Genomic DNA, 23,835 nt, shown 5'->3' on the forward strand with positions numbered 1-23,835 from the left:
AAAGGCCCTCTGCCCCCAATAGAGTGAGTCTTCCTCTGGAGGAATACTGTTATATCCTCCTTTGTTCCTTCAGAGGAAGCTCTTTTCCTCAGAGGAAGTACCCCTTTGGATGCAGCCTCCTGATTCTCTGACACTGCCATAGGAAAGTGTCAAAAGGAATACATATACAAGTATAAGAAGGAAAATATGCATACATGTAGATTTTAATAGTCATAGACTTTTGTTTCTACTTTATTGTTTTGCCTTTGCTGGTACATTTTTATATATGACACATGGAGATTTTTCACCCTAAACATATTCTCTGGAAATAGGAATGGTGCCTAAATCTCTAGTTATGATGCAGTTACCATAACTGCTGTGTACCATTCATGAATGTCACATATGCTCCAGAAGCCACATATGCTTCTGGAGCTCTAAGTTAGTAGTTTCTTCTCTCAAGTTATAGAAAACAGAATTTATACACAGAAATATCTACATTTTTATTTTGAAATATCCTGTACTATGCTGTTTACCTACCCAGCTGACTTTAGTGCTATGTAGAACATTTTCTCACAAAAGAGCAAAGCTTTAACAGCATGAAAGCCCCATAGTTTTTTGTCTCATGAGTCTGCCTCCACTGATCACAAATGGAAACAAATCAAGGCAGCTGACTGCAGTTATGCTCAAGCAGATTTCATTGTATATCTCCAGATTCTGATTGTCGTTCACATGCTGAATGTAATAAATCCGGAAAAAGTGATGAGGAAGGAAACAAAAAATTATGAAACATACAAAAATCAAGTTTTTCAGCTGGGCCCGAAACTCCTGATGTGACCAAACAGATCCTGACAGCTTTCTCACTATCTTTAGAATGATGACAACCTGCAAGCCCAAAAGGCCGAAAGTTACCAGAACCACTCCAGTAATTATAACATAGTTCAGTGCTTTCACTCCATCTTTCTTTAGCTCCTGTTGGAATTGAAAACATGTGTTGTTCTGATAATTCCCATTTCTCCCATAACAAACATGCATTAGTGGCAGCACAAGAGCAAGAGTCAGAATCCACACCACTGCACTAGTGGCCACAGCATGCAAATTCCTGTAGAACTCCACCTTATCCTTCCATTGAAAGAAAATAAGGAACCTGATTATCAAGGCAATCACATAGAATAGAAAAGTGAGGTACATATGGAAATGTGCCATTAGGCTCACAAATCTACAAAAGTACTGTCCAAAGACCCAATTTTTAGAAATGTAGTAATATAGCCGAAACGGTACAGTCACAAGAAAGAGACTGTGGATTGCCACCAGGTTTATGATTGCAGTTGTTGTCACTGATAATGTGTTCATTTTCACTAGTAAAAAAGACATTTTGATAACTCCACACACACCACCAGCAAGCACCACAAAGTAAATTGTGACCAAGACAGCATTGAAAATTCGATAAGCATCTGTTCGTTCAAATTGCTCCAGAGCTGTGCGGATTGCATCATCTTCAGTCATGTTCCTCCAACCTTTTGCCCCACACTAGGAAAAGAAAGCAAGCAATTTCATTAATGCGTTGAAGGCATACTTTCAAATTTCATATCTAGAGGTGCCTGCATTACTTCATTTTTCTAACAAAGTACTAGAAACTGCACTTTATAGTCAACCCCATAAGAATGGAAGCAACCAGAACAAAAACTGTTGTCTTTTGGCCCTCAAATGTATGTGTGTGTATATATATGTGTGTGTGTGCATGTAGATATATATCTAGTCATGGGCTCCCAACTTTTAAAAAACAAGTGTACCTCTTTGGTCTCAAATCTTCAGCTCAGGTGCCACCATAGAAATTAAAAGGTCCTGAACACCATAGAAATTAAAAGGTCCCCCCTGACTCGGGTAGGGCTCGGGGGATGGCAGGAACTGTCCTGCCCTCACCGATCCACACCCACATGATCTCAGGCTTAACAGCACCATGAACCCACACAACTGGTGTGTGGCAGTTCGAAGAGTGGCCAGGGAGTGGGAGGCAAGCAGGCTGCAGCCTCCTGCATCCCACAATGCAGCATGTGCAAGTGCAGTGTGTTGAGGGATTTCCCCACAAGACAGGCACTCTAGGTGCCCAGCTCTGTGTCTGCTCGGACTGCCTACAGCCCGAGCAGATACAGAGAGCGCCTTCTTCTGCATGATCCCCACTGCACGTTAAGGTCATCTGAGGAGGTCCGGCTCCAGTTACCACCAGTTTGTCTGGTGGTGACCCAGAGGTGGGCCTTCTCTGTAGCTGCTCCTGTGCTGTGGAATGCACTCCCGGCTGAAATCTGTAATTCGAGATCATTACTGTCCTTCAGGAGAGCCCTTAAGACCTATCTGTTTGGCCTGGCCTTCCAGGGTTTTAAATGATTGAAAAACTGTTTTAAAATCTTTTTAAATGGTTGCCCTGGATCTCCAGGGTTTTTTAGCTGTTGAATTGTTTAATTGGTTTTATTTTGTTTTTATAGTTCTGATTTTAACTGTTAACTTGTTTTAATTGTTTTTACCTTGTTGTAAACCGCCCTGAGCCGTTTTGGAAGGGTGTTATATAAATCGAATGCATACATACAAGACCTGGGTAGAAGGCTTCACTTACTCTTCCACCCAGGGATAACAGCCCCAGGGAGGCAGCGCTGAGATTGGCTACGATCTCGGTGCTTCACACAAGCAGCCCTACCCTAGTAGGGCTGTGCAAGCCCAGGTAGGGCTTTTTGTGTGAACAGCACCCCCCTCCTCATTAGCACTTCATTTTTATCATTATGTTTCTATGTAAAGCACTTTTAGAACTTTTTGAAAAGCATTTCCTTGGCTGCTGAGCCTGTCTGTCAGGATGGATGAAGGGGTGGGAAGAGAAAGAGGAATGCTGCCTATCATTCTTTCCTTTCCTGGTTACAATTTGTTTCACACTCGTGTGTGTGAATGAAAGTGTCTGCCACAATACATCTAATCTTTGATAAGGTGTTGCAACTCTCTTCATGAGAGAATGCTGGCTGAATGCCAATCAGGCTGAGGGGAGGGAATAAGCTGAGCATAACCAGCCAATCAGGAGCAAAGGTCTTCGCCCTCCTCTCTCCCATGCTGCAGAGAATACATTTCTGAGGAAACTCAGATGTAGAGCAAATAGTATGACTGAAGTGGAGAGAGGAAGAGGGGCTCTGAGTACCTTCCGGGAGCTCTTCAAGTACCCCTAGGGGTATAAGTACCCCCAGCTGGGATGTCCTGCTCTATGCTAACGATTAAAAATGCTTCCTCAAAGGGGATTCAGGACAAGGAGATCCCATCTGTTTGATCAGTTCAGATATGGAACCTTTGCATGAATACATAGCCATTTTGCATGATAACATAAAGCAATACATGGAGAGCTTATCGTGGACAGGGGAGCTCCTAGACCTAGCACCTCCTGGTGCCCACCCCCTTCTGGTTACTAAGTGCACTAGTCACCAATCAGGTGCTTTCAAAGTCCTGACATAAATGATTCCTTTCTGGAGCCCTCTAAAGTATTCTATCTAGTCAGAGGCGCTCTTACCCCTGAACTTCTGGGCGGAAGTCTAGGGCCTCCATACGCCCTGGGGACCCCAAATCCTCTTTAGTCTGTCCCAGGTAGTGTAGTCACTGTGCCACACTGCCAGCCAGCACTGTGCCAGGTGGCCAAGTGTGACTGTGACTTGAGCCGGGCGACCAAGAGTGACCTCTGCTTTAGAGACAGAGGGGTGTGTGGGGAAAGCAATATGTGGGATGGAAATATGTTAAGTTGCATGTTGAAATGCTCCTGCTAATGCATATTTGCATAAATGTACCTGTTTTATATTCTTACATTCTGGTGAGCTCAGTTGCTGTTTGTACCCTCAAGAACCCACTTCTTAAAAATATTGCATGTGTCATGGTGTGTATGTGTGTGTAGGGGGGTGATGCTTAACTTACAGTGGGTGTGTGGGTATGGAGGGGGGGGGAGTGACCTTCCAAACGCCTTTAGGTCCAGGCTCCAAAATTACTGGGATGCACCTCTCGTCTCTCTTTTGTGTTTTGTTGTTTGGACATTTGTCCCAGTGGGAATCCTGTAGTGTGTGGGGGAGTGGGGAGTCAGAAAGAAAGGGGAGGGAAATGAGAAGTGGGGGGATGGAGTTGCTTCTGAATAAAGTCTTAGTTAAACCAGAATAAGATTTCTTTGTGTTTAAAAGGGGAGCAGTTATTTAAAAAACCCCAATCTGGTGCTCCCAGAGCATAGTGCCTCTAGAACCATGAGGTCTGTTGGGAGATCCGTCCCGGATCATGGGGATGACTATATAAAGCTTTCCACATAATAGAATATTATTTGAAGCAGTATGCTGTGCACTCTATTACATGCAAACTAGAAAGCTTGATAATTTACCAAAACAGGACTTACACTTTCTTTAGCTGTCTGTGTTTGGCTGCTCACAGTCGTGCTCTGGCTGAGTTCTGAAGCAGCCTCTTGTGAGCACACAGCTTCTTTCTGCCCTCCTAGCACTGCAAAACCTGTGAGCCATTTAGATTACTTTTTGTGCTGCAATGCCTACAGGTATAATTGGAAATTATTCTTTCCCATATTTGACCTTTTATTTTCTCCCATTGTGTTCTTGAAAAGCAATTCACTGGGTGAAGGCTTACATTTAAAAGGTGAGGGGTGGGGGATGGGATCACACCTCCCTGAAAGTAACTCTAGCCTGTTTCTTTAGCACAACAGCATGGCACAGAAATTAAACAGATGAAGCTTTTCCTACTATGCAGTGATGGAAAGTCCCTTCCTGCGAAATATCTGCGTGAACTTGCACATCTGCTCTATATTGTTCACTTCCAGAAACTGAGTTAAAAGTTCAGAAAGAACAATTTGTCCTAACTTAAACTTCCCCTAGTTTCCTTTGTCCTTTATGATGGTGATCATGCCCTCAGATTTTTTTTTTTCCTGCAGAGTCACTCACAGCTCCCATGTTGCTTTAAATCTTTCTCGTTGGGCTCTTGCTCGATCTGTTTTCAAAATCTGAAAGTGTAGCTTTCTCCTGGCCCAAAGTTTCACCTACAAATATTAAGAAAACAATATTAGATATCAGATTCAGAAATGGAAGTAAAACCTAGGTGTGTCAGCAACTAAGGAAAATTACTGCATAAGAATTAGTCATCCAAACAACATTTTAAAGCATAAAATTGCAACCCTGTAAAAGTAAAGTAAAGTAAAGTTGTGCTGTTGAGTTGATGTTGACTCCTGGTGACCACAGAGTCCTGTGGTTGTCTTCGGTAGAATGCAGGAGGGGTTTACCATTGCCATCTCCCATGCAGTGTGAAGTGATGCTTTTCAGCATCTTCCTATATCGCTGCTGCCTGATATAGGTGTTTCCCATTGTCTGGGAAACATACCAGCGGGGATTCAAACCAGAAGCCTCTTGCTCCTTAGGCAAGTTACTTCCCCACTGCACCATTAGGTGGCTCTCCTATAAAAGTACACTCTCCTATAAAAGTACCTGTACACTCTATTTAATATTTTCACATACCAATTCTGCAAGCAGGATCTGTACTGATAAGTTTCTTCATGAGTTTCTTCATCAATCAGCTTCATTTTCTGTGGTGAAATCATTGGCATCCCCAAGATTGTTCTTAGCCACTCTCCACTTCATTAGCTTCATGTCCATTAACTATTTCTTCACTTAAAGTAACAGACAGTAGGCTCTAGAGAACTATGTTCATCACCAGTCATGGACTGCCATATATTCTTCCAATCAGGGGTAGCCCTTCCATGAGGTGAGGTGAGGCTGGTGCCTTAGACAGCAAAATATTTGGGTGCTAGTAAGACTGCAAGAAGCCTTCCTGACCCCTACTTTAAAGGTGGGGGGAAGAGGAGGAGGGTGCATGCAAGGGGAGCAATATTTGGCAACCTACCTCAGGCTCACAGAGGTATTGAGCCATCTTGTCTTCCAATAACATTCCTATTTATTGAAGGAATTGATCAAGCACGACATAATAAAGAGAAGAAGTGAATCTCCTTTCATCTCCTTTCATATCATGATGCTTCCTTCTTTTATAGCTTTGTACTTTCGCCTTAATTCTTTTGCATGTGTTTGCATGGTATTGTGCAATATTTGGTACCCCTTCCTCTTGTATGCTGTCAGATATCCACATGAAGAAGCTATTCTCATGACCAGAGCTACCTGGGTAGGAGAGAGTTATCCCAGGTAGCCCAGATTGGCTACCCAGGTTAAAAGTGAGGTAGGAGGAGAACAAATCCCTTTCTACCTCCTCCACTGGTCATCTGTGCTGCTGCTGCTTACAAAACTGCTCCCAGGTGGCTGGTGGCCATGTTTATCAGAGGGTTGGCGGGGGAAGAGGGGCCAGGGAGAGCAGAGCTGCTACATTGCTGGGAGAAGCTGCACCGCTGCTCACACAGTGCACTGTGGGATCCTGGAGGACCTAGCGCATGTATCCCCCCACCCATCTGAGTTCTGGAGCTTGCCACCACACTGCTCATGTGGATGCATGAGTGGCATAGCCCAGAGGAGGCTCATGTTGTGTGGGGACAAGGTCATGAAAATGACCTTGTATTGTTCTTTATTTTGATTACTTATGTGCAGTTTTATCCACACAAGTATTTATTTTATTATTAATTTCTTTGGCATTTATTTAGTTATATATTTATATTTATATACTGCCTTTGTCTTAAGACCTCAGGGTGGTTAAAACCAAGATAAAACAATAAAATTCAATAAAACAAACATAAAAATCAGATAAAACAATAAAAAACAAAAACAGAACGTAGCAAAATTTTTTAAAAGAGCAGGGATAGCTCACTGAACAAAAGCTTGAATAAAAAGAGCAGTCTTCACTCTCTTCCTGAAGGCTGGAAGAGAGGGAGCCATGAAGGTCTCATCCGCAAGCAAGTTCCACAGCCTGGGGGAAATAGCTGAGAAGGCGCTGTCCTGTGTACTCAACAAATGGACCTCGGCAGGTGTCAGCATGCAGAGCAGAGGCCTCCCAACTGATCTAGTCAGGTGGGTTCACCAGGGAGTAGGTGGTCCCTAAGCTACTGGGGCCCAAGCTATTATTTATTATTTAAAAGTAATAACCAGCATCTTGAATTGTAGCCAGAAATATATTGGCAGGCAGTGCAGTGCCTTCAAGACTGGAGTAATCTGGAGTTAAGCCCAATGAATTATTTATTGGATTTACTGCTAAGGTCTCAACTCACCACTTCAAACAAAGAATTATTTAGCCTTCTAACTATATCAGTGAAAATTGTCATCACCGCACAATGGAAGAAAAAAGGGCACATTTTGATTAGAGCATGGTTCAACAGAATATGGTCTACAATAGTTACGGATAAAATTTCTTTACTACTGAAAAATGATACTGATCAAAACCTAAGTGCATTATACTATGCCAGGTGGGAACCCTTCTGGAAATATATAGGAGAGGGAAAGGACCCAATGCATGATCCTAATGCTCTAAATTACATTTACTTTTCGTGAAAGTGAATGTTCATTTGCAGAAGTCAGTTGATTCTATTATTTATGTTCAAAACTGGTTATTCAATTGAACAATGCAGGGAGAATTGATGTTATAAATATGTGTCATTTTTATTCCATAATAGGATACCTACCTGTCCCTGTATTTTAAAGGGAAAAACTCTAATAAAGAAAAGACTGGAGCAATACGTGCACTGCGAGCAGTCCCAAAGATCAATCTGACCCCCACATTCTGCACTATCTGTAGTTTCTGAATACTTTTCAGGGGCTGCCCCACATTGAGCGCATTGCAATATGCAATGTGAGTAAGGCATGGGTGATACGAGGCCAGATCAGCCTTCTCAAGGAAGGGTCACAGCTGGTGCAACCTTTGGTTGGTGCAAAGGCACTCCTAGCCACCTCTGCCACCTGATTTTCTAGGAGAAGCGGCGGATTCAGGAGAACTCCCAAGCTGCGAACCTGCTCCTTCAGAGGGAGTGCCACCCCATCCAGAACAGGTTGAAAACCCATACCCTCCCTGATCAAACCTTCTACTAATCATCACCTCCATCTTGTCAGAATTAAGTTTCAGCTTGTCCCATCATGGCTTCCCAACCATGGCCAGAAATACTGGAATGCAGTATTTATATATTGCATTCCAGGTGAACCTCCAAAGTGGTTTTTTTAAAAGCATTAAAACCATACACATCAATTAAAACCTATCAAAAAAGCAGAAAAGGAGAGAGAGAAGAAAAAAACTTGAAGAGCTAAATCTTTTAATGCTGAGCTCTTAAATCAGGTCATCCAATAGGCTGTGTTACCAGAACAGCCTGTTCAGGGGCTACAAGAAGCACCCCTCTATATGATTTGGAACTGCAAGCTTGGAGTCTCCATCTAGGCTACCTGGACTCATGGGATCATGAGCCCTCCACATGCCCATATTTGGTAAGTTCTCAAGTTAGTTGCTTAGCACAAGTCACATAGGGCAGGTAACCCTAGGTCAAGTATGACATAAGGTGATTCCCCCACTCATGCCCCTCTCTATTCACAATACGGAGAAAGGTGCTGGCTGAGCAGACTTGAGTTAAGGAGAAGGACTGTTTCGCAAGAGAATAGTAAAACTCCTCTTTTCATCGGCACAAAGGATTAGTCTTACAAATCACCTCAACAGGAACTCAGATAAAGCTCCCACCCCACTGTCTCAGCATAAATGGTCTGGCATGGACCAGAGGGACAGGCTCAGTTAGTGTAAAATGAATTCCGATCTCCCCACCTGGAAGGTATTCTTGACCCACAAGATAAGTTTTGAGCTTGCCCATTTACCCTATCCCACCCATACAGGTTTTTCAAACTATTCCACTTTATTGTCCTCCAGTTTGCACACACTTGTGATCGAATCACACAACATGTATTCTTTTGTTAACAATGAGCATCCTCCCCTGCAGCCAGGAGGTGTGGCCCATGTGTGGTCCAAAGGATGTTTTTGCCTATATGCACACCAGATCCCAACAAATGGTGTGCTGCTTCTTTAGAACCACCATATGCATGTGCTTGTGCTTTTGCATTGGCCATACCGGCAGCCAGTGCTTTGGCTTTGGCTATTCCATCAACCACAGCCATTGCTCCAGTTTCACTTTCAGTCTCTGGTTTGGACCTGTCTCCAGATCCAAACCACGCATTACACTTGGCTGCCTTAGAGAACCAACCTTCCCTGGATTTTCCCTGGAACCAGCCACTTTCCTGGTTCCCTGGCTTGCGCGTGGCACACTTGCCTCTCTTCCACCCCGTCCTTCTGTGTGGTCCCTGGGAAGAAGTACTCCAGTGTTCCCCATCCTATAAGTGTGACAGACACATCGATGGATTTGGAAGAAGGTATTACTATTTCTTCCCACCCCCTTCTCTTGCTCCTAAATCTAAATCTGTGCTCCAGGTCCTTTCTCTAGCCAGCCTAAAGCCGATTTAATTGCAATTTGGATCTTTAAGCTAAAATGCCTCTTCGTGAGTCTCTAATTGATATTGCTAGTCAAGTTTTAATTGCCTTATATCACCTACCTAACTATTTTTCATTTCCTTTACCCCATTAATCCTTGAATAAATCTGATTGTAACATATTCGTATCTCAGGCCTGTGTTTCTAGACCAAAGCTTTGCACAAATTGATATGGTAATGGACTGTTCACTCTGGTCTCTCTCGCTAATTCCACACAAAAGCCCCAAAATCGCCTCAGAAAGTCCTGCCAGCATTCCAGAACAGTTCCATTAACAGCTGTGTCTGTCTGTTTTCTCCCCAGAGCAAAATGATCCCATAGCTCTACGATGGCAGGGGAAAGAGGGACCACCTCAGCTGAAATCCGTAAAGTTGGACAGTGGCAGCTCCCAATTCTACCTCAGCCACCAAGAGTTTGGGATGAGGGTAGGGTGAGTCTCAGAAATATACTTGTTATATCTGTGGTGTTTTTTAAATTAATCCATTCCTTGATCTAGGCCAGCTTTTGAATGGTGGTACTTTAGTTACTTTGATTCCCTAACCCTAACAAACAGCCAGCAGCAAAAGCACTGAAAGCAGACTATACTTGCCTCACTGTAAATGTCTGTTTCAACAAACTATTAATATTCGTGATTCTACTCCACTGCCTTATCCTTGCATACCACAACTCTTTCCTCTGTATTCTAAAAAATCTATTTTGTTGTATTGGGTTTTAACCGTATTGGTCAATTTGCAATGGTGTAACTAATGGTGCAACGGGAAAGTAACTTGCCTCGGGAGCAAGAGGTTGCTGGTTCGAATCCCCGCTGGTATGTCTACCAGACTATGGGAAACACCTATCTCGGGCAGCAGCGATATAGGAAGATGCTGAAAGGCATCATCTCATACTGCGTGGGAGATGGCAATGGTAAACCCCTCCTGTATTCTACCAATGAAAACCACATGGCTCTGTGGTCACCAGGACTCAACGGCACAACTTTACTTTAATGTGTGATTCAGTTCCAGGCAAATATGTTTGTAGCTGATTGTGGGTGAAATTGCTCTGTGCAGTGCTGTTTCTTGTGGAACTGAGGGCCTGGGCAGAGTGAGTATTTAATGTGAAATATTTATCTATAAGGCCAGAAGTCACACAACAAGATTTTGCTGTATAAGTATGTTTGGCCTGCAAGCAAATGACTTCTCTCAAAGCTTGCTCCCAGGAAACAATGTTGAAACTCAAAGGAAGTGTGCAAGAATTTCAGCCTTATCACATCCTTTTACTTCATGTTGTCTTGCAAGTATGCATGGTTGGATGGATTTTAACAGGCTGGGAACAGCTGAATAGCTAAGGAAAAAACATACTGAAAGATGGTGCTTTTTTAATGTCAAGGTTGGAAGCGTCCCACATAGTGACTGCTTGCAGGAGACTATGGCTGATCCAAATCTGAAAGGTGCAGTGAGGCCTGTAGACTTAAATAAAGGTCCACTTATCTCTTCTCCCATAAGCACTTCTTCTGTGCATATCTGGCTGATATTACACATTTGGGGTTGGTTGGTAGTTCAGGCACTCCCTGAATTACAAACACTCATATCTACAAATAAAGCTCCATAACATATTATATTAAGGAAGTCCCCAACTTCCAAACACCAACCTGCACATGAAAACAATTCATCACTCTTGGGAGCTACATGCATTCTGAGTTACGGACATCCAACTTACAAACAAACTTTTGGAACACAACTTTTTTGTACGTTTGGAGACTGTTGTATTCTATCTAGTAATCTTTTATGTAGTCTTCTTGAGAAGTTTGTCCCAGTGAGGACCCTGTAAAGAATGTGAGGAGTGGAGTCAGAGAGGAAAAGCGAGGGAAAGGAGAAGGATAAAATGGAGTTGTCTCTGAATAAACCTTTAGTTAAATCTACATAAGATTTCTTTGTGTTTGTGAGGGAAGCAGCTATAAAACATTTGGCAATAAGAATTTGAATAAGAATTTGGAATGTATGTGTGTGTGTGTATACACACACACACATTCCAAATTGACATTAAGGATTTGCCTCCGAGTATTTCGGCATACTGAACCATCTGAGCAGAATGCCAGCTCTAATAATCTCAGTGGTGATATTTTCAGAAGGGATGTTTATTTTTAATGAATGCACATTTCTAACTGGCTGTCACCAGTGTCTCAGGTTTCTCTTCAGGTCTTCATGGGCTCATATTAACTAGCAAATATTACTGGATTTTCACTGGACAGTGTTTTTCATCAAGCATCTGATACAGCAGTTGGTGATCATTTTTAAAAACAGGACCTGATTTGATCTTGAGATATCAGGGAAAGAGTGATTGACAGGAATGAAGGTTTGCAGTTGCTAAGGTATTTGAACACTGACAAGGAACAAAGCAAGTCTTACTTGATTTGCTTTTTCTTGGTGTTAAACCAGTTGGGGTGTGCACACACACACAAACACCCCAAAAGGTTTATTGTATGGCTGGTTCAGATGTAACATGAAACCAGAGGCCCCTTCATGTCCAATTTGACTGACCAAACATCCAAATGCAGCAAACTGCAGTTAAAGGGGGAAACGGACCCGCAGTTTCCCTTCCCAAACTCTATTTGTTACCTTCAGTTCTCTCTAACTTTTGTTGTCCCAGCCTCCAGGTTGGCGGGAACAGTGTTACATCTGAACACTGGCACTGCTGTTATCCTTGTCCCAAACCAGAGTTGAGGGAGGAAGCTCCTCTCTTGCTCCAACTGCAATTGGCTGTGCGGCCTGTCCTTCAGGAAAGGAGGAAGCCCACACATCCAGCCCCCCTGCCTCTGTGCAGTTTTGCTGACTTCAGAGAGGCCCCTCTTCCAATGTCTGAACCTGGATGTGAGAGCGGGGGGAGATGGTATGGAATCACAGGTCCATTGGACTCATGTTTCCGTGTTACATCTGAACTGGAGTAGAGGGTGGCTGCTGCTCATCTGCCGGGGAAGGCAGACAAGCTCCTGCCTTCCCCGCAGTGCGCCCAGCAGCAGCCATGAGGTTGTGTGAAAGACCTCATTATGTTAACTGCAGCTATGATATGTGTTGTAACAACATGGGAAAAGCTTAGTACACCATCCACTTTTATCCACACGCCTATTGACACTCTCAAAGAACTCCAAAAGGCTGAAAGACCAAGAGAAAGTGTGGGTGCATGGAAGCTAAATAATACGTGAGCACAATATGTGATCCCATAGAACAAGTTTTCTGCTTGTATGCTGAAGTAGGGATTTTCAATTTCCATCCTTTTTTTGGTGCATGAGTGAATCTGTAAGCACTTTAATTCTTCTCTTAAGCCAAAAGTATTTTGATCCTAAAATATGATGGTGCAGCTAACTAAATCAATTGGTCAATCAATACCTTAAACCTTATTTTACATTTAGAGAACCTAATACATTATTTGTAGCCACCTACTGGCGCAGCGGGAAATGACTTGACTAGCAAGCCAGAGGTTGCCAGTTCAAATCCCCACTGGTATGTTTCCCAGACTATGGGAAACATCTATATCAGGCAGCAGTGATACAGGAAGATGCTGAAAGGCATCATCTCATACTGCGCAGGAGATGGCAATGGTAAACCCTTCCTGTATTCTACCAAATACAACCACAGGGCTCTGTGGTCGCCAGGAGTCGACACTGACTTGATGGCACACTTTAATATGTTATTTAATGAAGTGATCATATTTCTTTCCCAGCCCTTAAATATGTGATGGTATTGTGTTCAATGGCTGACATATCCAGTCACCGGGGCCATTCACACAACTGGTGGGCAGGGCGGCGGGCAGGGCGGCTGCCAGGTGCACTTGACTGTTGCTGGGTGTGCAGAACTCGTGCCCAGATGATCCACACTGTGTGGCACAGTGGAGCTCCAGAGGCTGGGACGATGCATCCCAACCTCCAGATATCCCACAATGCATTGTGCAACATGCACAGTGCATTGGGGGATTCCACCAGGAGACAGGTGCTCTAGGTACCCATCTCTGTGTCTGCTGGGGCTGAACATAGCCCCAGCGAACACATGATCCCAGAGCCTGTGTTAAGGGCTCACTTGAGTCTTGGGCTAAGCAATGCTGCTGCTGGGCCAGGCAGTGCTGTCCCACCAGGGTTGAGCTGCATCCTGGCGGTTCTCACATGCAGCCTAATCCAGGCTGGGCTTCTCTAGCCTTGGCTAGGTTGCGCATGAGGACAGCCTCACTGTCTTAGAACTCAGCCCTATGAAGCCCAATGCTGTTGTGCCTGACTAACCCTTGGTTATAGGTCCTGTGGATTACACATGTGCAAAGGTCTGATCTACAATGTACTGGGGTTGCTTTGCCAGGAAAAGCCACTTTTGCCACTGTTAGATCTTCCTTCTTTAAGATGAGTATGTGGAACAAGAAAGTGCTATGAAAAAAGGAATTCCTTTATGGATTCTTGTTAACAGCACTAATCACAGCTCAGAGGGAGGAGAATTAAAGAACAGCAATTGCTGTGTATTGTATTCATCTTGTTCTTTCATCGACAATTGTCCTAATTCAGAAAAGAATGCATCATTAAACAAGCACTGTAAGAATCACATTGCTCCATTAGTTACAAATGGTTAAGCATGGTAGGATGTTCCTATTAAATATTGAATTCTGCTCCTTAGCGAGTATTTACTACATTGTGAAGCTAATGGTGTCAGCTAGGTTTTCAGTCAATCAATCTTTATTGTGGCTTATTGACTATGAGATGAAACCAATACAAAATTAAATAAGTAACTATAACCACATGAAGTAAAGACAGTGGCTGATCCAGACTAAGTTACTTTAAAGGAATACTTAATTTCAGTAGGACTACTCAGAAGCAATTTGGTCTGGACATCAGCCAGTATTCATCCATGTACGAAAACAAATTGAATAATCTAACTCAGAAAGCAACCAGAAATCAATTTAAAGTTTAGCTATAGAATAATATTATACTGACATTTTGTACACTGGGTCCTAGTTTTAATGGCAGCAGCAAGCAACGTTGTGACTTTTAATGCTGTAACCAGCAGGTAAGTCACATGGGACCCCATCAGAATGTCATGATCAAAGGGGTCATGAGTCCTTGTCCAGAGTAACAAGGTGAGGGGAAGATGTTAAACCTTGCCATAGCAAATGATCTGTGGTATTTAACACTCCTAAAGATTTTAAATAATCTTTACATTTTAAATAGGTTGCTGCACTGTTATGTATCTTAACTGATTGTCCACTTCCAAAAGGTGACAGTTTCCTGTAAGTCAGGCAGCCTACCAATAAGTTTTCATGTACGTCAGGATGAGAAAGACTTTCTTCTTTATGGCTTGCATTTCACAACTGAAAGAAGGAAAGCAGCTATTTAAAAAAGCATCTTCTTTAAAGTATCTATCTATCTATCTATCTATTAGGTTCAGACATAATGGTGGAGAGTAAGCAGGGAAAAAACACTGGTTCCCAGAGAGTGTGCACTCCCAGTACTGCTGCCTCTTCTATGCCGTCCAAATGACATGGTGGAATGCTGCTCTTGTAGTAGCAAGCATGAGTTGTCTCATTGGCTAAGTAGGGTTCACCACTGTCTGCTGTAAGATATTCCCTTTAGGGGATGGGGGCATAGCTCAGTGGTACAGCATCTGCTTTGCATGTGTAAGGTCCCAGTTTCAATCTCTTGCATGCATCTCCAGGGAGGTTTGGGAAAGACTCCCCCTTGAAATCTTGGAGAGGCGTTGCTAATTAGTGTAGACCAGGGAGTTCCCAACTTGTGGTGCTCCAGATGTTGCAGAACTACAACTCCCGTCATTCCCAGCTACATGGCTGGGGATGATGGGAGTTGTAGTTAACGAACATCTGGAAAACCACAGGTTGGGAACCCTGGTGTAGACAATACTGAGTTAAATGAACCAATGGTCTGATTCGATATATGGCACCTTTCTATATTCCTATGAATTATCTAGGGAGGGGGAGTCACCCCACCTTTGCCCAGCATTTGCAACCAACATTTGAAGTTGGGCAGAGAATGTCAGACAGTGACAGCGGCCTATCATCCTCCACCCAACATTGGCGGGTAACTTTGCACAACATGGAAGAGGCAGCAATACTGGAAGCATGCGGTACCGGCAGTTTTATGGGGGTGCTGATTTTGTGGGAAAGACCCAGACTATTAACCCCAGTACATGTAGTCAGGGCTTTTAAATGTTACCACAGGCACATGAAAGCTGCTCAAGGAACAGTGGCTTTTACATGGCTGCTTATTATTGAAAGGGTTCCTTCCTAATGAGAAGTTTTTAATGGAAGTACTGCATTGCAACTAGGTTTCATAGAATGTCCAGCTTACTATTGCCAACTATTAGTAGTCATAATAACAGTTTGTTTTGTAGGCCAAAGTAAATGTGAATCAATCTTTTGTGGCTGCTGCATAAAACTGCTAAATGTTGTGAACCAAAGAGGAATGATCCTAACTGTTAGAGCTATTTGACAGTGGAAGAGTGACATGGGCAGTGATGAGTTTTTCTTCACTGGAGGTTTTCAAGCAGAGGCTGGATAGCCATCTGTTGGGGTTGGGGATGTTGCAGCAGGTCCCTGTACTGAGCAGGAACTTGAAGATCTCCAAGGTTCCTTCTAGCTCTAAAATTCTATGATTCTTTAGTTATAACTAAGGAAACTGCATGAAACAAATTTGTTTAATGATCAATGTTGAGACAAGAGAAACTTCACAATTCCTTAAAGGCCTTGTTAGCATGAATTAAATTAATTATAAAGCATAAATTAAATGAAATATAAATTCAGTGAGGCCATTCACACAACCAAAAGCGGGGGGCACTGGGGGAAGACAGGATCCTACCTGCCTTCCCCAAGATGATCAGAGACTCCTCTGGGCTCGACCGCTCGTGTGCCCACGTGACCAGTGCAGCGCAAACTCCCAAAGTGGGATTGGGAGGAGCAAATTCTCCAGTATCCCACAATGCACCGTGTGAGCAGTGGAGAGGCAGCCTTCAGCAATGCAGCAGTGCATTGGCCTCACTATCCCCAGCATTCTATGCCCACTTGTTCAGTGGCCACTGCACAAGTGACTTCCGGTAGCCATTTTCCCTACCATGGTGCTCCAGACGACCACAAAAAGAGGTAGGCTCTGTTTTCCTCATACCTTGCTTTTTATCTAGGTTGCTGATTTGGGCTGCCCAGGTCTGGAGCAGCTGGGTTGGGAGGCTTCTCAGTGGCCCAGACAACACAAGCTGCCTGGGTTAACTCTCTCCTGCCCAGGTAGCTCGTGTCATGGGAACTGACTCAATATGTTGTTCATTGATTTGTCAGATAGTTGATGCAAAGCCACTTCCTGTTTTGTTTTTTTAAAGCACCCTTATTGTCAACAGGATGGTCTTTAACAAGATCTCTAGTGGATCTTGTGCTCCAAGTGCATGACCACACAAACGGCCAAATGACATGCTGTTGAAATTGTGGTTTCCCCTTTATCCAAAAACAGCATTCGCAAGCAACAGGAAGTGCAATCAACACTTCTGAAACAGACTTAACACCTTTTATGAATTGAATGATGGTTTTAATACAACCCATCATCATTAGATAAAATCTTTGGTCAGATGTTTTGACGCTAATGTTCCAGTCCCTTAGTAGAGAGGGTGTTGTGTTGCACAGAACTCACACATTGGCTACCAGCACCTCATCCATCAATATATTTGGTGGAATGATAACGTCTTTTTAACAGTTCAGCATCAGACTCCCCTGTGCAGTAAATAGATACTAGATGCCATAACATTGATGTCACATGTAGCTATCAGCTTTCTAAATGCCTTTTAAAATCTCCTTAAAGTTTATTGACTTTTTGATTTTTTCTTTAATAAAGTCCAACTCACTTATTATTTTATTGATTGATTGATTTAACATATTTCTATACCACCCAAAACTTGTGTCTCTGGGTGGCTTACAATTAAAATCGTTTAAACATTAAAATCATTTAAAACCCAACATAAAAAAATTAAAACTATAAATCTAATTCAAAGCCTGGCTGAATAAATGTGTCTTCAGTGCCTTTTTAAAAGTTGCCAGAGACAGGGAGGCTCTTATTTCAACAAGGAGAACATTCCAAAGTCCAGGGGCAGCAACAGAGAAAGCCCGTTCCCAAGTAGCTGCCAGATGAGTTGGCGGCAACCGCAGACGAACCTCTCCAGATCATCTTAACAGGCGATGGGGCTAATGGTGAAGAAGACATTCTCTTAAATACCCAGGGCCTGTATATTTCCCAGACTATGGGAAACACTGTATCAGGCAGCAGCAATTTAAGAAGATGCTGAAAGGCATCATCTCATACTGCGTGAGAGATGGCAATGGTAAACCCCTCCTGTATTCTATCAAAGACAACCACAGGACTCTGTGGTCGCCAAAAGTCGACACCAACTTAATGGCACACTTTACCTGTTAAGCTGTTTAGGGGTTTATAGGTAATAACCAGCACCTTGTATTTTGCCTGGAAACATATCGGCAGCCGGTGTAGTTCTTTCAACACATATGGTCTCTCCTAGATGACCCAGAGACTAACCAGGCTGCCGCATTCTGGACCAACTGCAGTTTGCGACCTACGTACAAAGGCAGCCCCACATAGAGCACATTGCAATAATCCAGCCTAGAGGTTACCGGCATATGTACCACCGTTTTGAGGTCATTCATCAGCCAAAGCTGATAAAAAGCACTTCTGGCCACCACCTCAACCTGGGACACCAGGGAGAGGTTTGGCTCCAGAAGCAGCCCCAGACTGTGTACTTGTTCGTTCCCGGGGAGCGTGACCCCATCCAGAACTGGCAAATCAAAATCATCTCCCGAGTTCTGACCCTGCACAATAAGTACCTCCCTCTTATCTGGATTCAGCCTCAGTTTGTTATCCCCCATCCAGCCCATTACTGCCTCCAGGCAGGCGTTTAGGGAAGTTATGATTTCAACTGATGATGTTGACATGGAGAAATAGATTTGGGTGTCATCAGCATATTGATAACACCCTGCACCAAATCTCCTGATTATCTTTCCCAGCAGTTTCATGTAGATTTTAAACAACATTAGAGATAATATGGAACCCTGAGGGACACCATACAAAAGTTCAGATTTTGAAGAACAACAGTCTCCAAGGGGCACCATCTGGAATCTGCCTGTGAGGTAGGAGTGGAACCACTACAAAGCAGAGCCTCCAACCCACAATCCCCTCAGATGTTCCAGAAGGATACTATGGCCAATAGTATCGAAAGCCACTGAGAGATCCAAAAGGACCAACAGAGTCACACTCCCTCTGTCAATTCCCAATTTGAGATCATCCAGCAGGCTGATCAATTCAGTCTCCATCCCATAGCCCGCCCCATAATTACTTCCTTTTGGTCAAAGGTACCTTGAGATTAATGGTGTAGTGGCAAAGAGTGTGCTTGTGAGCCAAAAGGTCCCTGGTTAAAATCTTACCTCAGCCATTAATTCATCCGGTGACCACTCTCTTGCAGCACTAGCCACCTATATGCAGTATGGGGATAACAATAGTAACCTGCCTTACAGATCATTTTAAAGATTGTTTTTCTCATCCAGCAGATGGAGGACTAAGTGAGACAGTGGCTTGCCTGAAGGCCACTTAGTTCAGGAGGTGAGATTTGAATGGCGGATTTCCCAGCTCATACCTTTAGCCACTGTAATGCACAAGGGCTTCTGGTTTCCTCGGTGAGGTATGGCTTTGAAGCCCCTCACTCCCGCATTCCTGTAACACTTACAGCGCAATCCTATGTATGTTTCCTCAGAAATAAGCTCAATTTTGCTAAATAAGACTTCTTACCAATAAATTGACATATGATTGTAGCCTTTAAAAGTTCTTAGAATGAACACACGCATACAACACACACACACGTTTAGGATTGGGACACTTTTCTCCCATTCAAATTGGTAAGTGAAGCAGGTATGCAGGGCGCCCCCCCCCCCCGCCTCCCTCTCTCTGGGCACTTAAAGGTAAGGTGAAGTGTGCCGTCAAGTTGATTTTGACTCCTGGCTCCCACAGAGCCCTGTGGTTTTCTTTGGTAGAATACAGGAGGGGTTTACCATTGCCTGCTCCCACACTTAACTCCCATTCAAGCAGGTATGCAGGGCCCCCTTCCATCCCTCCCTCCATCCTCCCTCTTTACATGCACATGCACACTTAGGATTAGGGCACTTCTCTCCCATTCAAATGGGTAAATAGAGCTGACATGCAGGGCATCTCTCTCTCTCCCCCCTTCCTCCTCCTCCCCCTTCTCTCTACACACACACACACACACACACACACACACACACACACACACACACACACACTGCCTAAACTGAGAGCACCCACCTGCAGATCAATGGCTCACCCAGTTATTCCCCTCCTCCTCCTTCCTTCCCTACCCTTCACTCAGTGCATTTCTGATGGCAACTCTCTACTACATCTGTCTACTACCGCTGCTGCTTAAAAATGTATCAGCAGTTCAGTTTAAAAACATAACGGTGAGTAAACATCAGCAGTCCACACTTCAGATCACAATTGTAATGTTTGTAGACATGTTGCTGTTTTCTACAATCAAAAATGACCTCCTAGAGTGACCTCAGTAGAAAAATCTAAAGATATTTGGGGATCCCATTAGCAGGTCTGATTTTTGAACACAAGTAGCAGAAGCATAACTTCACAGATGAAAGATGGTTCATGATGCATCTCTGCCTCATCCTTCACTTAGCACCATTCACACTCTTCTTCACATCTGTCTAATATTGGTCACTGATTCTGCCTGGATGTTTTACCTTTCATAGCAATTAGCAAATAGCAGCTTCAAGGGGTAATTTATGCCAGGGAAGTAAAGTAAAGTTAACCCACTCCTTCCTCACACCATCACACTGATTGGGGGCCCCCAGCTGGTTTTTGAAAAAGACAACAGGAGTTTTGGAACTCCCACATATCACATCAGGTTTGACCCTCAAGTACTTCATAGGAACCGGAAGAAAAAACTAAGTGACTTGGACAGGTTCCGTTCAATGATTCTTACTAATTAATCCAATTTTTTAAATTCCAGCTCTTCCTTGTACATGCTTAAAACTACAAGGAATGATATTTTCTTTTCAGTGGAATAATCTTTCCAGCAAGAGTGTATTGTTCTTTCATATTTCAGTTTCTCAGTATAATTTTATCATGATTTTTTAATATTGTCATTTTACTTTATAAATACAAAAACAGAATTACAAATGTCTAATATCAGTAGCTAATAACAAACTAACATTATATATACACACACATATACAAATAATTAAAACTTTTTTAAAAAAAGTATATAGGTAAGGAGAGGGAGGCGGATTTCATAATCAGAAGAAAAGGTAATATTGTGGGGGGGCGGCAATTCAAATTACATCTTTAGCCTTATCTTAAATTAGATAGACAGAATTTCCTATACGTGATTACTTTTATGAAAACAGTACTGTAGATTGCAAGAAACCTTGTCTTAAATTACTGCTAACATAAATGGCTGTGCATTATTCTGAGTTTTCTCATTCCAGTAATGAATAAAAAGGGACAAGTTCTAAACAAATCTATCTACCTGTTGTATTTTCCCCTTGTCCAAATACAATTAATTAATTTAGCCAATTTAGCCAAGAAGACCAAACTCCATATTAATTAACCACGCTTGCCAGATCAGAGAATTCGCTTTTTTTGTTCCCATTAATTACCAATTTAGCCACAGTTAATAAATGAATAATTAATTCCTGATCCTCCCTTAATATAGTTATTATTAGTAGTAGTAATTATTATTTGTTCGATTTCTATACTGCCCCTCCAAAAATGGCTCAGGGCGGTTTACACAGAGAAATAACAAATAAACAAATAAGATGGATCCCTGTCCCCAAAGGGCTCACAATCTAAAAAGTAACACAAGATAGACACCAGCAACAGTCACTGGAGATACCGTGCTGGGGGTGGAGAGGGCCAGTTACTCTCCCCCTGCTAAATAAAGAGAATCACCACATTAAAAGGTGCCTCTTTGCCAAGTTAGCAGGGGCAATAATATTAATATTATATCTTTTATTCTGCCTTAATATTACAGAATAAACCAGTCAAGGGATCTAAAGATAGATGGTAACCAATGATTTCCTCAATACTATTAGTAACTTTGTGGTTAATAACTTGCCTCCAAAAAAGTAAGTACATTTTAATAGGTTTTACCTGCTTCCTTTTCTGCTGGGCAAGCATGCTACACTAGCATTGGCAAGCATATTTTAAAGTCCTTACCTGACACTCATGATTCTTAGGAAAAACCAGGTATCTGTTAGAACGAGTAAAAAATCAGTCTATCAGCTGAAAGCTCAAGAGCTGTGACCAACTACTTTTGTGGAAGTAATTGTTCCTAAAACGTCACTAGAACCACAAAACCACACTCCATGGTCTGGGCTGGTCTCACAAGCTGCTGATAATAATGTTCACATAAACCTTTAATATGTGACTCTTAGTAAACTGAATGCAGTATGTAAGAAGTTAGGTGTTCAATCCAATGAAAGTCACACTGCAGAAGAAATAAATGTAAAGTTTTATTGCCAAAAGGATACAGATTCTCTGCAGCTTTTGGTGAACTTCCCTTTTGCTTTTTTGTTCAGTTCCACCCTCCGAAGCCTCAAAGGAACCACTGTCCGTTCCTACTGTCTATGTTCCTTATAAGGGTGTCTTTCTAAATTACATCACTATGAAATGTTTTTTTAAATGGTGCATAAAAATCTTATTGTTTACTGCAGGCAGGATGAAAGCATTAATAGAATATTTTCAGCACTCAGCATTTGCCTAGCATTATTTGTGCAATGATGCTTTTCCTGAACCTGAAATTACAAATAAAGTTCATTTATTTCATTGTTAACAAGGGATATGAATTAATTTAGGTGCTAATCTAAGTGATTTTGCAAGTACTTAATTTTGAGACTGTTAAGAATATTTATTTACTTTGAAACTTTGGGACTACTATTGATGTTATTGTTAAGAATATGTACAGTATATACCACTTCTCAACAAAGAGAGTGATTTACATAGGAAAAAGTAGTAAGAGGTTCCCTGTCCTTTTAGGATTCACTGATTGACTGTAGGGGTGTGCACAAAACTGGATTGTCTGGTTCAGTTTGAGTCCAGATTGGACTCGAATTGGACTTGGCATGTTTGGTTGTGGCAACCCCCAAACATCCCCCAGTGGTTTGGTTTGGGGGGATAGCAAGTTTTTTGTTTTTGTTTTTTTAAAATTAAACTATACACACACACACTTACTGCCACCCAGTCTGGGGCTTAGATTTGGCCGTGTGTGTGTGTATGTGTGCAGAAGTTCCCCTCCCCGCTGCTGGCCTGCATTTGTGTACAATCGCCTGGTTCGGGCACTCTTCGGCTTGTTCTGGGCCTGCCCTCCATTGTGGTGGCCATTTTGGAGGCCACCACACCATGCATGCTCAATGGGCCTCTGCATGGCCTATGTCATGACCTTGGACCAGGTGGCAGTAAATAAAATTTAAGGTTTTTAGGGTTTTTTTTTTTTAAAAATTAACTCGCGAACCCTGCAAATGGCCAGGTGGGGTTCAGTCTGATAGTGAAGTGAACCATGGGGTTCGGTTCAATATCAGAGCATTGAACTGAACAGGTTCGATGTCGAACCTGTTTGACATCGAACCTGTTTGCACATCCCTAATTGACTGGCATGATTAGGAAAGTTACTCAAAGTAATCCCATTGAAATTAAAAGGGCAAGGTAATTTGTCATTTTAATTTCAATGGGACTACTTTGAGTAACTTTCCTCATCATATCAGACTCTATCTATCTATCTATCTATCTATCTATCTATCTATCTATCTATCTGCCCCAGCAACAGTCATTGGAGGATCACTGTGCTGAGGCTAAAGAAGGATAGTTGCTCTCCTCCTACTGAATATTAGGCATATTAGGGAATATGAAGGGGCTGACCTGGAATGAATCAAAGAGACTTGGTTGGGGAAGGCCAGTGGCCCAATCTGGTCTCAGCTTCTCCCTCCAGGGTACTCTGCTGAGAGTAGGTGAGGAGATGTGGGTGGGGATGTGGAGTGGCTGTGGTCTATAAGAAGAACATTTCCCTTGCCAGGATCCCCGTTGAATTGTCTGACCATATTATTATTTATTAACACAGTCAGACAGATGTTATTGACTGGTTTGTTTTATCCAGACATCAAGTCCTTCCCAAGGACCTGGGATGGCTGAATTTTATTGTCAATGTTGTTGCTGTTGTTATAGATATTGTCGCAAAATATAGGCTGTTCCCAGTAAAGCTGTTTTATTATTATTATTATTATTATTATTATTATTATTATTATTATTATTATTTTACATTTTATATCCTGCTCTTCCTCCAAGGAGCCCAGAGCAGTGTACTATATACTTAGGTTTCTCCTCAC

General features: G+C 42.6%; 1 protein-coding gene across 1 annotated transcript; it reads right to left on the reverse strand.

The window, feature by feature from the left end:
- Window positions 1-213: 213 nt before the first annotated feature.
- Window positions 214-21,757, reverse strand: GPR141 (G protein-coupled receptor 141). The gene is made up of 3 exons (XM_053263817.1): window positions 21,674-21,757; window positions 4,929-5,023; window positions 214-1,506 (listed from the first exon to the last, which is right to left on the reverse strand). Exons 2-3 carry the CDS (start codon window positions 4,935-4,937, stop codon window positions 568-570), a joined length of 948 nt encoding a protein of 315 aa, XP_053119792.1. The 5' UTR covers window positions 4,938-5,023; window positions 21,674-21,757; the 3' UTR covers window positions 214-567.
- Between the last annotated feature and the right edge of the window lie 2,078 nt (window positions 21,758-23,835).

This window comes from Hemicordylus capensis, chromosome 6 (assembly GCF_027244095.1).
Source record: "Hemicordylus capensis ecotype Gifberg chromosome 6, rHemCap1.1.pri, whole genome shotgun sequence".
Classification (NCBI taxonomy): Eukaryota; Metazoa; Chordata; class Lepidosauria; order Squamata; family Cordylidae; genus Hemicordylus; species Hemicordylus capensis.